At 35.0% G+C, this 16,548-nt stretch overlaps 1 protein-coding gene across 1 annotated transcript in view; it reads left to right on the plus strand.

Annotated features, from left to right (window-relative positions):
* Window positions 1-16,548, plus strand: part of npas1 (neuronal PAS domain protein 1) — a 97,876-nt gene that overhangs the window by 20,378 nt on the left and 60,950 nt on the right. Inside the window, exons 2-3 of the mRNA XM_056474103.1 lie at window positions 360-535; window positions 6,803-7,041. Of these exons, the coding sequence (XP_056330078.1) occupies window positions 441-535; window positions 6,803-7,041 (334 nt within the window). The 5' untranslated portion in view covers window positions 360-440. The remainder of the gene's footprint in view (window positions 1-359; window positions 536-6,802; window positions 7,042-16,548) is intronic.

Here is a 16,548-nt window from a genome sequence, read left to right on the forward strand (position 1 = left end):
TGCTTCTATGTTATGTTATAATTTACAGGTTACAATTTAATTTAAACTATAAAATGGATTAAAGCATATTAAAAGCAACTTGTGAAACTCTATAAAAAGCATTGAGTTGTGTTGAACTAAATGACCTATTCTAATGCTCATTTTACAATGGAAAAATTCATTTTCTGTTCTCTGTGAATAAAATTTTAAGTAAGAATTTATCTTTTTTTAAATTTTATTAGATTTTTTTGAATACATGTGACCACACAGCAGCCATCCTAATTAGCAACTGAATAGTAACGTGTCAAAAGAAATGACACATTTACATCATTGTAGATAGTATTCACATTAATTTATCTTTTATATGTGATGTGTTTCAGCTCTTCTGTTGCGGGTCTCGGACTGACATAGCCTCGGCCAATAACTGCCTGAGTTAGAGGTGGCGGCCCATCGGGGTCGTGATGGCGGCCATGCCGTTCGTCAGCGAGGGCAAGTGTGTGTCCGTCGAGTGGGACTTTCTTCAGGGGCTCCTCGCCAAACCACCCACCTTACCCTGGTAAATAAAAAAACAGCACACACACCTTGATGGAAATTCTACTTAAACACGCAGATCAGAGTGCAACATACTTGAGTAATTTTGCTTTGTTTTACTTGGCGATTTGTTACAATTCAGTCTGATGACATAATTGTTCTTTAGTATATTTTTGAAGAAGAAACTGTACGTTTTACTTATTTTATTTAAATGAAACAAATGGTAACTACTATTTATTTAATAAAAAAAAGAGAGTAAAAAGTACAGTTAACGTTGTCATTTTTTTTCCAGATTTTCAAGTATGATTAAGTATAATGAAACAATAATTTCTATTTATTTTTCAGAGGCTAGGTTTACTTTTTAATACTTAAATACAATTTAATACAAAAAAGTGTACTTTTTATTTTATTTTATTTTATTTACATTTACTCAAGTGTAAGTATTTTATTTCTCATGATCTGTTTTTTTATTTATTTTAATTTTTTTTTACAATTTCTACTCTACAATTAAAGTCACTTTATTAACTGGGGGCTCATCCAGGATGCTTGGAGTGCAAGAAGTCCCAGTTTTCCCAAATGTTACATTTCCTCAAAATCTAGGGATTGCAGAAAATTATAACAATATTTACGACAGGGTCAGGAGTAAAAACCTCCAAAAATCAACCCCCAGATTTATAGTAATTGTAACAAGAACAATTACATACATATAAAGTTGCTTGTTAAACTGGGGGCTCATCCGGGATGTGAACCTGGGACATTCTTATTTTTTTAAAGACAAAATTGAGTTTGAATTATTTTAGGGGTTGGAACTCTTGCTTGGGGTGCAAGAAGTCCCAGTTTCAAATCCCGGACGAGCCCCCAAATGTTACAGTTACTCTGAATCTAGGGATTGGATAAAATTGTAACAATATTTGTGACTGGGTCAGAAGTAAAAACCTCCAAAAACCAACCCCCAGATTTAAAGTAATTGTAAGAAGTAAAATTATGTACATTTAAAGTTACTTTATAAACTGGGGGCTTGTTCATGGTGTGAACCTGGAACATATATATATTTTTTTAAGAAAATTTGATTTATTTTATTTAGGGGTTTGAATTTTTGCTTGGGGTGCAAGAAGTCCCAGTTTCAAATCTCGGACGAGCCCCCAAATGTTACACCTATCATAAATCTAGGGATTGAAGAAAATTGTAACAATATTTCTAACTGTGTCAGAAGTTAAAACCTCCAAAAATCAACCCCTGGATTTAAAGTAATTGTAACAAGTACAATTATTTAAAATTTTCCTCAATATCTGTACTTTTACTTGAGTCTTTGAAGACTTTTTATGCCCCTGCACTCAGATAACAACTCAATTTTTCCTGCAAGCTTCGGTTTTTGTCACGGCTCTGTGTAAGCCTATGGTTTGGATCCATTAGCAGCAGATTAAGTAAGTTTTAGTAGAATTATTAATGTCTGCTCCGCTGTGGAGGATATAAAACTAAGCAGAATCAATGGCGCTGTATTGATTGAAGCCTCCAGGGTCGTCTCAGTACAACCATGAGATGTTCTTGGAGACTTTTTTTTACTTGGTACAGTGCTGTTTACGCACTGAGGATCTCACAGGAGCAAAACGCTGATATACTGTCACATGTACATTATAGAGATGCAGACCAGGGGTTCCCAGATACTTTGGTCTGTTGATTAAACCTTTAATTGTAAAATATTTAGACCTCAGATTTAAACTGAATGTGCTAGTTATTCTACAACATATCCACATACTGAAGGCAGTGTTTTATTTATTGTTTTTAGTGTTATTGTTATAATAGACAAACTGTTGTAGTTTTTATTATTTGTTTGAATATTTAGTTTCACTTTTCCTGTTTTCATTTTAATTTTTGTTACAGCTTTACAATTTAGAGCTTAGTTACATTTTTTATTAGGTTTTACTGAGCATTTTATTTATTTTCATTAAAGTATTTTATAAGTTATTTTATTTAAGTATTTTTTTAAGTTGAGTATTTTTAGGTATTTTAATCAAATTTTATTAAATATAAATTAGATAAATTTTCTGTAAAATATCTTAAATATACTGTAAATATGGAAAACCAATTTTAGTTTTACTGCATTAGTTCATTGTAAGAACCTGTCTGGTTCACAGGCAATAAATGGAGTAATGCAAGTAAATGAAGAAATTTTCTTCGTTAGTGTTATATTTTGACTTTTAACAAAGATTTTAAGTTTATATATTATTATATATATATATATATATATATATATATATATATATATATATATATATATATATATATATATATATATATATATATATATATATATATATATATTAACTGTTAGATAATTATTATAGTTTATATCAGATATTTTTTGTGCTCTACTGTTAAAATGCCTTAAACCTGTGTGTTTTTTGCGAGGCTAGGTTTACTTTTTAAATACTTAAATACAAGTTAAAAGTGTACTTTTTTTTTACATTTACTCAAGTTTATATTTATAAGTATGTTACGTCCCAGGATCTGTGTCTTATGTTTAAAATTCCAGTAAAGCCCCTAGTTGTTAGAATAAGTTGTTATATTTTTTGAGGTTTTTATTATAGAAATCTTTTACAATTTTCTACAACCCCTAGATTTAAGGTAATTGTATAATTAAATTGGGGGCTCGTCAGGATGTGAACCTGAAACATTTTTGTTTTTTAAAGATAATATTGATTTTGAATTTTAGGGGTTTGAATTCTTGCCTTGGGGTGCAAGAAGTTCCAGTTTCAAATCCCAGATGAGTCCTCAAATGTTACAATAACTCTAAATCTTGGGATTGGAGAATCTGACTGGGTCAGAAGTGAAAACCTTCAAAAATCAACCCCTAGATTTCAAACAATTGTGGACTACTGTTAAAATGCCTTAAACGTGTCAACAATATATTTTCAAAAATGTAAATAAAGTGTAGTTGATGTTAAACTTCATAAATTTATAATCCCACGCAACCCCATTGGCTACAACTTATGATTATTAGATTTAGGTTATTACTATTAACTCACAACTGCCTTCTAGTTCACCATAAAACAGACTAACACAAACACACCCATATAAAGGTCATAAACTATCGTTAAACCACTGAAGCACATAGCTTTGCTGATTTACACACTCCGTCCCTTAAAGCGCAACACAGTTCTGTCTAAACAAATAAATTAGTCCCTTTTCAATTTGAGGAACTGACTCTTTTGTGCGTGCTTTTTGGCAGTTCCCTTTCATTCTATGGGTCCCCCTCTTCTCACAAACACACACACACACATTTTCTGTGTGCCATCCCTCCCTCCTGTGCATCTGCAGGATGAATGAGAATCAATGTCACCGACACAGAAAGAGAGCGAGAAAGAGAGAGAGGAGCGTTCGGCTCCGTCTTCCAGCGCAGTCACAAATTGTGGAGCGCCCGTGACAACATAATTCCTCCACTCAGGCCCCATTGAGAGCGAGTCGATATCCAATCACAGCGACTGCTACCTGGACCGGCCTTCGCCACCAGCCCTCCCTCCATTGATCCCTCAATCAGGACCGGGACTCACCACCCAGGAGGGAGCCTGGGAACCAAACGCAGCCATTGGATTTGGGCTGGATTCTGGTGCAAGCCTTCTGATGTACCATCAGCCCCCCCACTGGCCACGCTGAAGCTGATCAGAGGTCAGACATCACAGACGCTTGGAAAACCGCTGATGGAGTCGGAAAAGATCCAGACGAATACCTTGTCTCTCTAGTGAGGGCAAAACACAGCAAAGAAAACTTAAATTCAGATAAGCTTTCTATACAATATGGTACAATAGAAAATGATTAACTTGTACTCCTATACTTTATCAAAATGACAATTTCAAATGTCATCTCAAGTTTATAGAGCATTTCTAAACGTCTCTTTTGCAATGTACCCACGACTTCTGGATTTACGGTTTAGTCCTTTTCTTTATTTTGACTCAAGCTCACATTCAGATCTTGCTGCATCCAATTAACAGCTGAACTCCATGTCATTGTTTAAAGGCGGTCCAATTATGCCCTTGGTATGATGTTAGCTGTGTAATGGACCTTTTTATGTCACATTTACAGGTTTCTTAGTAGCAGATGTCATCATAGTTGGATAAACTTAAAAACTTAGTGAATGGGAGTGTAGAACAAATATTTTTTTACAATCCTATTTTGTTAAAATAGTAAAAGAACAACTTGACGATGGTGTTATCAAGACTTTCAGAAAAAGGGAAAAAGAGAATGTGACTGATTAAAAAAATCTAGAAGTAAAAACAACGTCAACGTTACTGTTTTGCCCATACACTCTGCATTACAATCACCTCGCACTAGCTCTTTTTTTGGAATTTGATGCAAAGATGATATATTATATATGTAAATACATATAAATGTACATATGTTTTATTTATATAATTATTAAAAACTTTAAAGGATTTAAGACGTTGATAATCGTTAAATGCCTCATAACAGTCTCATGAAAAGAGCCTATATTCCTACATTGTAATATAATGTAAGACTATAATAGTCTGAGGTATCTCTAAATTGTGTCTGTTCAGTTTCAGCTCAAAATACACAACTGATCATTTACATTTTCATGCTGCAATCCCACCCCTTTTGGGTGTAAACAAAAACACAATGTTTTATGTGTCTCTTTATATACAAATGAACTACTGTTCCCCGCCCCTTTTTCAGGGGTGAGTCTTTACAGGCCAATACACATCAAGCTAACGCCGAACAACTAGCACCAACAAAATCCAACTGTGTTGTCACCTTTCATTGGCTTACGTCTGGATCAAAATCTGCACATGAACACACCAAACGGACGAAAGATGACTGAAACAAAAAAGCCTGTTCTACACCTGTGTGGGAGGACATGTCTTTCTGCACACGTGGAGTGCTGTATCTATTTTCTTGTTCACAATGGGAAACTAGAAGCACAAACAAAGCAGTACTCAGTACCATTACCACAGTAATTGTCACTCACCACAGAGGGATTTGCTGCTGCAAATATGTCTGATAATCTAATAATCTATATCGTGTACAAAATTTGAGAAATGTGAAAAAATTACAGCCAGCTTCCTTGTGTCCCTTCTTGGCTTGAATTGTTTACTTACTACGTCACTTCACTAACCAGTCAGAGTGCTCTCTTCAGCCGATGTCCGACACCAATTCTACATGTTGAATTAGGCCAATGAGCTCTAATGTTAACTCAACAAAAGGCAATGTGCAGAACACACCAAACCAACTAGCCAATACTGAGCGATGGACCAATAAAGACCGACCATCAGTTTGGTGTGTTCTGGCCTCAAAAGGGTGGAGACTTTAAAGTTTGTACCACAGTTAAACCATGGCCACACTAGACTGGAGCAAAATTTGTTTGTAAGGGTTTTAAAAGGTGCAGGATAAAACAAGATGGTGCAACACTGCTATGCCTTCTGTTTTAAATTTCTCTTCAGATAAATAACATTTCGATCTTCCGCTGTGCGAATTCGCAGGTCAGAGTTCACCAAACTTGAACTTTCGAATGCATCGAAATGGGAAACTTTTCACATGAGATTGCGTTTCCAGTCTGGCTCTATCATATACATATGCATGGAAGTCAATGAGGTGAAAAGTGCAGTAGGACCTGCCTTTACTTCAGAAACAAAGCCTTATCAGTTATCTGCATGTCTCTAAATATACAGTTTACTGAGCAAACAAAGGTAAAGTGCAGAGAGAACGACATGAGAGTATTAAAGTGTAAGTTCACCTTCCGGGAGACTTGGGAAGTCTGGGTACCAAAAATATCCTCAAAACACATCTTAAGTGTGTCTTAAGTAGTTTAATTGTAATGTTATGATGCTACGAGAATACTTTTGTGCACACTAAAAAATGTATTAATTTATTCATCATTTTTTCTCTTTAATGTCAATTCAGGAAGCATTTTCATGAGAGCGCAATGAACTGATGTATGCATAAAAAATGAAAATAAAGCACAGACTCATCCATGGAATATGTCAACATGTGATTTAACATAATCCCTATTATTGCATAGCATTAAATACATTTGTGGTCAACTGTTTTTTGGGGGAATACTGGAGATAATGAATCTGCTTTGAATTGAGATATGAGATTGCTGCTCATCTCTGGGTTTACGTCCGCAACCAAACTGCATTGTTTTTATAACAAACAGTAACTCCTTATTAAACAGCACTAACTCTCCTTGACCCACCTGTACATTATCATTGTCTAATCTCTCTTCCTTTAATTAATGATCATTAATTAAATAGCCTCCCTTGTCTGATTTTTTCCCCAGCTTGCAGAACTTGAGAAAGGAGAAGTCCCGCAATGCAGCTCGTTCTCGGCGGGGTAAGGAGAACTTTGAGTTCTTCGAGCTGGCCAAGATGCTCCCCCTCCCTGGGGCAATAACCAGCCAGCTGGACAAGGCCTCCATCATCCGCCTTACCATCAGCTACCTGCACATGAGGCACTTTGCTAGCCAGGGAGACCCGCCCTGGAGCCCCCTAATGGAAGGAGAGAACAACTGCAGCAAGGGTGAGACTTATACAGACAGAAGTCAATTTTACTAAGGTCCAATCCCAAATCTATTTTTTACTCCTACTCCATCCCCTTGGCCCTTGAAACAAAGTGTAAAGGAGAAGGGCTTCAAATTTTACCTCTAAGAAATTGGACAGCACTACAACACCTGCACACGTCATCATATGTCGTCACAATCTCTTACTTCATATGAGATATACAATGGGGACTGCTGTAGTTATTCCAGTTGTGTTATTTGGTGGTATTTATCTTCAGGAAATCACTGAAGGCAATGCTATCATGTTATCATAACAATATAATGTGGCAAAAAGCTCATAACTGTACTGCCACAATGTGGCCATATTCATCAATGTAAACACACGAAAACAACATTAACATTGTACCAGACACTGTAAAAAGCTCATTCTCAGCCTCTAGACTTTTCCGACAGGGTATTCGAGTTTCAGATGTGAAAGTATGTCGTGGGACTACTATATGAGTTATTATTATGGATTATAATAAGTGAAATTTAGCATATTTTTTAATAGTTTTTTTAAACGCAATGTTGTTCCAGTATCAACAAAACATTGAATACTTAACGTGCATGACTGGGGTTATGTGCTGAACTACCTTCTGTTTGATCTGCAGAAACTTGACAAAATTGAAGAAAATAATAATAACATTCACATTTTTATTTAATATGAAATCATATTCTACAATTTTCACAAATAGGGTACAAAGTAGGTTTGGAAGCATTTTAAAAAGTCCTTATGCTTCAGAAAATATTCATTGCCACACTAAAAAGGTCAAATCATATTATTATACTTTCTGTTTTATTTTCTCACTAGTTTAACTAATGTTTGATTATAATGTTTGACAAATCTGTTACTGAAATTTGGCACAACTGTATAAACATTCGATACGTTCAATAGAAATGTTTTTTTTGGAGATAACTTGACTGTTTTATGCTCAATCCACGTAAATTTGAGCATAAAAAAAGCTAACTTAATAATTTTATGTTGGAACAACTTGAAGGAATGTTGTGTAAACCAGCATTTTTTGATAGCAAGAATTGTCTGACGTTAGAATTCTAGAAAGGCACCGAAAATATCCTGACATTATCTGACATTAAGGAATATTAAGAAAACAGACAAAAATACATTTTTATTAAAATTTTGTGATCATTATATATATATTTTTAATCAAATATACAGTTTGAATTTATTTTCCTTTTTTTTTTAAACCATTTATTTTTATTGTGTAATTATTTTATTTTTGTTGGTTGAATCCTGCAACGAAATTTTGGAACATTTTGGATTTAAAAGAAAATCTAGACATAAAATATTAAATGAAAATAAATAAATAAAATAAATTAAATAAAGAATTCTGAATAATTAACAAAATATAACAGCAATAAAAACATAACAAATACATGTAGCTAAAACATGATTTTGAGCAGATATTAGTTTGTAGTAGGCATGGGACGATAACCGTTTTCAAGGTATATCGCGGTTTGGAAAAGTCAAGTTTTTAAAACCGCCAAAAATATTTCTACTATACCGTTACTAAGGTAAGATTTATTGTTTATGTTTTTTTGGGTTTGTTTGTTTTTTAGGACAACAGTAATTCCAGCAGAAAACATATCCAAAGATGCCATTTTAAATTAAAAGTAATCTGTGTTTTTAAAACTAGAGCAGAAGTCAATGATTTATTTGAATTATTTAGCCTGACATGTTTACTGCTCCAAAACATTATACATGTTTCTCAAAAAAAGTTTTTGTTTTTCACCCAGACATTTAAAAAATTATTTTAGAGCAGTGATCACAATACCGTCATACCGCGAAATCTGGATCTTTTTATCCAAGGTTATCATATCGTCTGAATCTTATACCGGCCCATGCCTAGTTTGTAGTTATGAAAATCATTCAAAAATTAAAAAGCTGTGTTTCACATTAATTAAAGAGAAATATTTGTAGTCATTTTTTTCAGTATTACTTCCTAAAAACATTTTCACTTCCATAACACACAAGCCTAATTGTCAACATTTTAAAAACAGATTCATCCAAAGCAGATTTATCCAAGGTTCTCATCCACAGCACCAATCCTGACGTTGATTTGTATTTGAGGTGCCATTAACAGAGGAGATGGCTTTGAGTGAACCGCGGCGAAACTCAATTCTAACACGACAGTGGCGTCCTGTCGATGAATACAAATGCGTTATTAATTTAAATTATGAATTTAAATGGAATAGGCTATTATTGTCTTATAGGTCGCTCGTGTGCGTCGCTTGGGATACTCTCACATCGAAAATTGCCAGAGAAGAGAGAGTGAATGCTTACACACACGTACACACACACATAGAGACAGAAAAGTAATTGAGATTGCGCCACAGGAGTAATCACTCGCAGTCATGCGGAGTTAAACACGGCTCATCTGAAATAATGCATTTGCTAGTTCACTAGTTGCAGCATACAGACTGTATACAGGAGCAAAATACACTGTAAAAACCCTCATCAGGATACATATTCCTTTCATATGTTTCTTTTCAGTAGGAGGGTGGGCTCTGCCATTTGAGTTTAATTCGAGAGCAGGGTCATTTGGCTTCTCAAAAAAACGCTCCGTCATTCATTACGTCCTCTGATAGGTTCATCTCAATTGTGAAGTGAACAATAGATCTAACAGCCAATTAGCCGCTGTCTGTGTGGAAGCGAAGGGGGACGAACAAAAGAGCCTGAGATCTCGCTCAAGCTTGTTAACAAGTGGCCAGACCGAGGAAGTGTGTTTCTGAGAGATGGTCCTTTTGTAGGAAGCCTGCAAGCCTCATTATACCTGCCGCATCAAAGCCATTCAGTCCTGTTCAAATACCTGGGCGAATGTCTCTTTTCCTGCTCGCTGTTTTTGTCTCTTTTCTTTTTTGTGTGTGCGTGTGTGAGTGTGTGTTTGAAAGCCTGGTGAGGTGCCTTGTGCTTTGCTGTCTGCTGGGATTTCAGTCAGTGGAGCTGTTTATATGTGGCAGCACCAACTTCTGTCTAAATTACTTGCACTTTGTTCATATATAAATATGTATGATTTACTATGATGAATCGCATTTTGGTGTCTGCATCTATATAGATTGTCTATACACTGAAAGCATATAAAAGTCTAAGTGAAATGTAAGAGACTTTTATTTCAGTGTGTACTTTTAACTGAAGCAGAATATTGAGTAGGGGGCAGCGTTTTCTTTCGCATCATTCACTCATAGCAAACTAACGGTGAGAATATTGTGGCTGAAGAAACTGAAACTGACGTCAACAAAGAATGTTCGCCACTCCAAACGCAAAAGCAAATGGTCAGACAATGATTGAAGATTACCAAAAATTTTTATAAATTGATTGATTAATTTGCATAGATAATTGTTCACTTAAAAGAATAACAACGTTCATTCATTCATTCATTAGTTTTCCTTCAGCTTAGTTCCTTTATTCATCAGGGGTCGTCACAGCGGAATGAACTGCCAACTTATCCAGCACATGTTTTACACAGCACATGCCCTTTCAACCGCAACCCAGTACTGGGAAAAACCCATACACTCACATTCACACACACACACACACTACTGATAATTTAGCTTACCCAGTTCACCTATAGCACGTCTTTGGACTGTGGAGAAAACCGGAGCACCTGGAGGAAACCCACACGAACACAGGAAGAATATGCAAACTCCACACAGGAATGCTAATTGGCCCAGCCGGGACTCAAACCAGCAACCTTCTTGCTATGAGGTGACAGTGCTAACCACTGAGCCAAAGCACTGCCCATATTAACATAGATGTTATTTAAGTGTTAACTTTAAGCTAACATTGCTATACTTTAGAGTTGGACATTAGCATTGGATAACAAGGTTGTTTTTTAGAGATTGATGTTAGCATATTGCGAAGCTATCAAATTACAGTGATGTACTTTTTGTGATGTTAATGTATTGGCAAGCTAATTTATAATCTATACAGTATAGTTTGACATTAACATGTTAAGCTAACAATGCTTTGTTTTAAATTTTTATGTCAAATTCTACTAAGCTTTTCTACCTTATACTTAAATTTGATGTTAGCATGTTATGTTAATAATGCTATATCTCGTACTGAAAAAAACTGTTTAAACCAGCCTAAGCTGGTTAGTTGGTTTTAGCTGGTCAACCAGTCTGGTTTTAGAAGGGTTTTAGCCATTTCCAGCTTGGTCTTAGCTGGTCAGGCTGGGAGATGGCCAGCTAAAATCAGCTATACAGCTTAAACCAGGCTGTCAAGCTGGTTTTAGCTGGTCTTAGTTGGTCATCTCTCAGCCTGACCAGCTAAGACCAGGCTGAAAATGGCTGGAAACCAGCCTGGAAATGGCCAAAACTAGTTTGAAGTTAGCATGTTGCTCACAGTATAGTAGCAGAAGTTAATAATTTGAAGTTACTACTCTAGATTTTTTTCATATTGCGAAGCTAACTGTTCTCTAGAGTTTGACATTAGTATGTTGCTAAGCTAACAGTATAATAGCTAGGGTGAGGGTTAGAAGTTAACTTATTATTAAACTAACAGTGCAACACTCTGTTCTCAAGAATTTGATCATATTTCTAAGCTAACTGTTCTCTAAAGTTTAACATTAGCATGTTGCTAATCTAGCAGACCTATATTCTAAAATCTGATAACCTAACAATTAAAAATGTGGCAAGTTTGCCTGTTTTTAGTGTTGAATGAATTATGCGTCTGTTTAGATTAAATTATCGGAGACATGACAAGGGAATCTATGATGCTGTCTTGAAATGCTGTCTAGGTAGGCGGCTCAGCAGATTTTGGAACATAGCTGATGTTTCTCACACTCCCACTCACAACCAAGAGCATAGTATAACAGGACAGAAAAGAAAAAGCACACAAAGGCTAGGAGAAATTATCTGTGTGATCTGTAATTAGAGAAATTAACTATATAATGAGGAGAGCGTAATTACAAGGGTTGTCTAATTGCTATTATTACTGAGGGGAAACAACTCAGCTACAATTAGATGTGTGTATTTGTGTTTGTGTAGCAGATAAACATACCTGAAGAAGTGATGTGTGTGTGTGTGTGTGTGTGTGTGTGTGTGTGTGTGTGTGTGTGTGTGTGTGTGTGTGTGTGTGTGTGCGCATGTGTGTGCGTGTGTGTGTGTGTGTGTGGACACATGGCACCTGTGAGTTGATGAATGTAGGCGGTTGTATAAAAAAAAAGAAAGCTATACAGTACAGATGAGAGTCTCACATACTGATCTTCACACTTGAGAAAATCTATAACAGATTGCTATAGTTTTAACATGCATTAACCCTCTTAGGAACTAAAGCTCTGTTTTAGAAGAATTAATGATGTTAGAAACACTTGCTCTACAGTCAACATATCTTTGGTGTAAAGGTCATTTTTGAAAACCCACACTTATATAACCACAAGAAGAAATTCTGATGTACAGTGCAGTGTTGTTATTAGCTTACTAAAAACTTTTGTTTATTGAAGTAAAGCTGAAAGTATGATTAACAAAAACCTCTGCCTTTGTTCTTTATAACACTTTATAAAGTTCATATCTCGCTAGGTTCTGATTTTATGATGTGCAATTCAGTTTTTTAATTTCTTAGAATTCTGAGTTTGTAATTTTAGCTGTCTTCTTGTACTTAGCCTTTTTTTGCTAAAGGGACATTATACCATGTAGACGGAAGTAACTTAAAGGAACCATGTAAAGAATGGTAAGAGTCTTTCACAATAGTAGAGGTGTTTCTTTTTGTCGCTGCTATAAATAAATTAGTGAGAGGTGTTTGTCTCTCACTAATTATTTTACTCATCACATTTACTGACCTGAAAAGTTTATTTTTGCTTTTAACAGACTTCTGAGTAAATCAGGTTTAAGGATTTTTATTTAGAAATCCTTGGATTTTTTTTAGAGATTCATTTTCATGACTTATTTTTCAGTGAATAATTAGCTTACATTTCCCAATTTAGTTTATCTTTTATTCAGAATTTTGAATTTACATCTGATAACTCCACATAAATTTTTTCTCAGAGTTTCAAGTTTACATCTTGCAATTTATACTTGTTCTTGGAATTCTGAGTTTACATCTCACAATTTTTTTGCAATTCAGTCCCCCCCCCCCCCTTAGAATTTTTAGTTTGCCATTTTTTATTTTACATTTAATATTACAGATTTTCATCCTGACATTATAAATGTAATTTTTGCAGTTCTGTGTTCATCTTATTTCATACATTTACATTCATAATTCAGACTTTTTTTCTTGTAGTTTTTGGCCTTACATCTCCCAATTTTAACTTTTCTGAATTCTAAATTGATATTTTACAGAGTGTAAATATCACACATCAAGACATTATTCTCAGAATTTTGAGCCCTTTTGAGAATTTTGAAGTTTACTACTGACAATTCCAACATTGATTTTATTCAGAATTTTGAGTTTACATCTGGTAATTTTTTTTATTTTTTTGGTAAAGTTTTTACTTTTTTCTTGGAATTTGTTGGATTGGAGTTCACATCTCTAAATTTTTTTTAGTTTTTGTGCAGCTCAGTTTTCTCCCCTCAGAACTTTTAGTTTGCCATTATGTATTGGCCTTATTCTGTAATGCGGAGGTGTGCTAGCTTTTGCAATTGTTTTAGATCATCTGATTCAGTCTCTTGAAGATACGACCAGTTTGCAACATCAGCCAACGTATCGAGTTGCTTTTAATGTTTAAAAATCAGTGGAAGTTAATGAGATCGTAAGTCTCGAACCAAAAAGATTACAATGGCTGTGCCTGCCCTTATAGAAAGAAAAAGGTTAATACAGTATTTATTTATTTATTTATTTATTTATTTATTTATTTATTTATTTATTTATTTATTTATTTATTTATTTGCTGAATTTACAGAGGCGACCCTGTGGCGCAGTATGTAGTAATATCGCCTCACAGCAAAAAGGTCGCTGGTTCAAGCCTCGGCTGGGTCAGTTGGCGTTTCTGTGTGGAGTTTGAATGCTCTCCCTGCGTTCGCGTGGGTTTCCTCCGGGTGCTCCGGTTTCCACCACAGTACAAAGACATGCGGGACAGTTGAATTGGGTAGGCTAAATTGTCCGTAGTGTATGAGTCTGAGTGAGTGTGTATGGGTGTTTCCCAAAGATGGGTTGTGGCTGGAGGGCATCTGCTGCGTAAAACATATGCTGGATAAGTTGGCGGTTCATTCCGCTGTGGCGACCCCGGATTAATAAAGGGACTAAGCCGAAAAGAAAATTAATGAATGAATTTACAGCTTTTCATCCTGAAATTATTAATGTACCTATTGGAACTCTAAACATTTGCATTCACAATTCAGACCTTTTTTGTCTTGCAGTTTTTGGATTTACATCCCCCAATTTTGACTTCTCTGACTTGACATTTCAAAATAATTTAAAATATAGAGTTTAAAATTTAGAGTTAAAATATCACAAATCATTATTCTCAGACATTATTCTCAGAATTTTCTTCATAACTTTAAGTTTAGATCTGGTAGTTCTTACTTTTTCTTGGAATTCTGAATTTACATTCACAAATCTGAGGTGTTTGTTTTTGTGCTGCGCAGTTTTCCCCTTAAAATTTTTAGTTTGCCATTATATACACAGTTTCATCCTGAAATCATAAATATACATCTTGGAACTCTGTACATTTGCATTCACGATTCAGACTTTTTGTCTTGTAATTTTTGGGTTTACATCCAGTATTTTTGACTTTATTTTTGGAATCTAAATTTCAAGTTTAATATATTTTTTCAATATCACAAACAAAGAAATTATTCTCAAAATTTTGCGCCTTAAATCTTGGTCTACTACTGACAATTTCATTTATTTTTATTCAGAATTTTGATTTTACATCTGGCAACTCTTACTTTTTCTTGGAATTCTGAGTTCATATCTCACAAATCTGAGGTGTTGTTTTGTGCCCCCCAGTTCATCTACCCCCCAACCGCCCATCACCCCCCCCCCCCCCAAAAAAAATCTTAGTTTTCCATTTTATATACACAGTGTATATTTATTTATTTACTGAATTTACAGATTTTAATCTTGAAATTATTAATGTACATCTTGGAATTTTATACATTTGCGTTTTTGGGTTTACATCCCCCAATTTTGTCTTGTCTACTTTTTCTTGGAATTCTGAGTTCACATCTCACAAATCTGAGGTTTTTTGAGCAGCTCTGTTTTTCCCCCTCAGAATTTCTAGTTTGTCCATATATGCAGTGTATATTTTATATTTATTTATTATTATCAAACTTCTAAGTTTACAGATTTTCATCCTGAAATTATAAATGTACATCTTGGAACTCTGTACATTTGCATTAATAATTTAGACTTTTTTTGTCTTGTAGTTTTTGGATTAACATCTCCCAATTTTGTCTTCTCTGAATTTATATTTTAAATTCTTTCTATAGTTTAAATATTGAGTTTAAAATTTAGAGTTAAAATATTACAAATATAGACACTATTCTCAGAATATTAAGCCTAAAATGTAAAAATTTTTTTAGAGTTTACATCTCATAATTTAGTCAACTTTTCTTCACCAAAGTGGCATAGATTTTTCAGTGAATGCTGCTGTTTGACCCGTTCCGGCACGGGACTGTGACTGCGGGCTGGACTGGGCTCAGGTCAGTGCGTGACGGCGGGTTCGAGGGGTGGGGGAGGGGAGGCTGTGCTCCCTGGCTTTTGTCTGCTTCCCACGTCTCAAAACCAGGACTGAAAAATGAATAGACAGAGGAAAATCAATTGCGTGACCTTCACACGGGGCGAGAGAGTGAAAGAGGGAGGAAAGAGAGACGGGGAGGGCGAGTAATGGAGGGACGATGAGGGACAAGAGCGAAAGTAAAATGGCTTTGACTCAAAAAAAGTGATATTTTATCTGTCTTTATGCACGTGTTGTGTGAGTGTGTGCGCGCACGCAGGAGTGTGTAGTTGTGCAGGCTCTGCCGGGGAATGACGGTCTTTATGGATAATGGGGTGATTAAACCTTTTATGTCCGACCGTCAGACCTATGGCCCTTAAAAGGATACATGCACATATATTATAGCCCGCAGCGAGCGTGGAGCAGCAGATCAAGAGCAAAACAAGCGGCTGCAGTTTTTATACAGTTTGGTATTTATTTGTGGCATTTGGCAAGTGAAGCGTCGCTATTACTGTTATTAATGTTATTAATGTGCTTGTTTTTAGGGTTGGTGATTTAATCATCATACAGCTGGCGGAGAATAATGTGTAACATTAATTGTGACAAGTATAAATATGTAAATAAATATATTATTAATCATACTTGTTGATTTAATGTTGATATAGTTGAAAGGCAAAATTGATGAAATCTTTGTATATTTTCAAATTTGTTCCAGGTGATTTTTTTTATTAAGTATTTCCTATAATATTGTTTTCTTCAGGAAAAAGTTTTTTTCTTTTAATTTTATTTATAGTTTTATATTATATTATAAGTCAATATGATATTATTAGGCCCCTTAAGAACTCTTGTTTTGAATGGCCACAGAAAAAACAA

This window comes from Danio aesculapii, chromosome 15 (genome assembly GCF_903798145.1).
Source record: "Danio aesculapii chromosome 15, fDanAes4.1, whole genome shotgun sequence".
Classification (NCBI taxonomy): domain Eukaryota; kingdom Metazoa; phylum Chordata; class Actinopteri; order Cypriniformes; family Danionidae; genus Danio; species Danio aesculapii.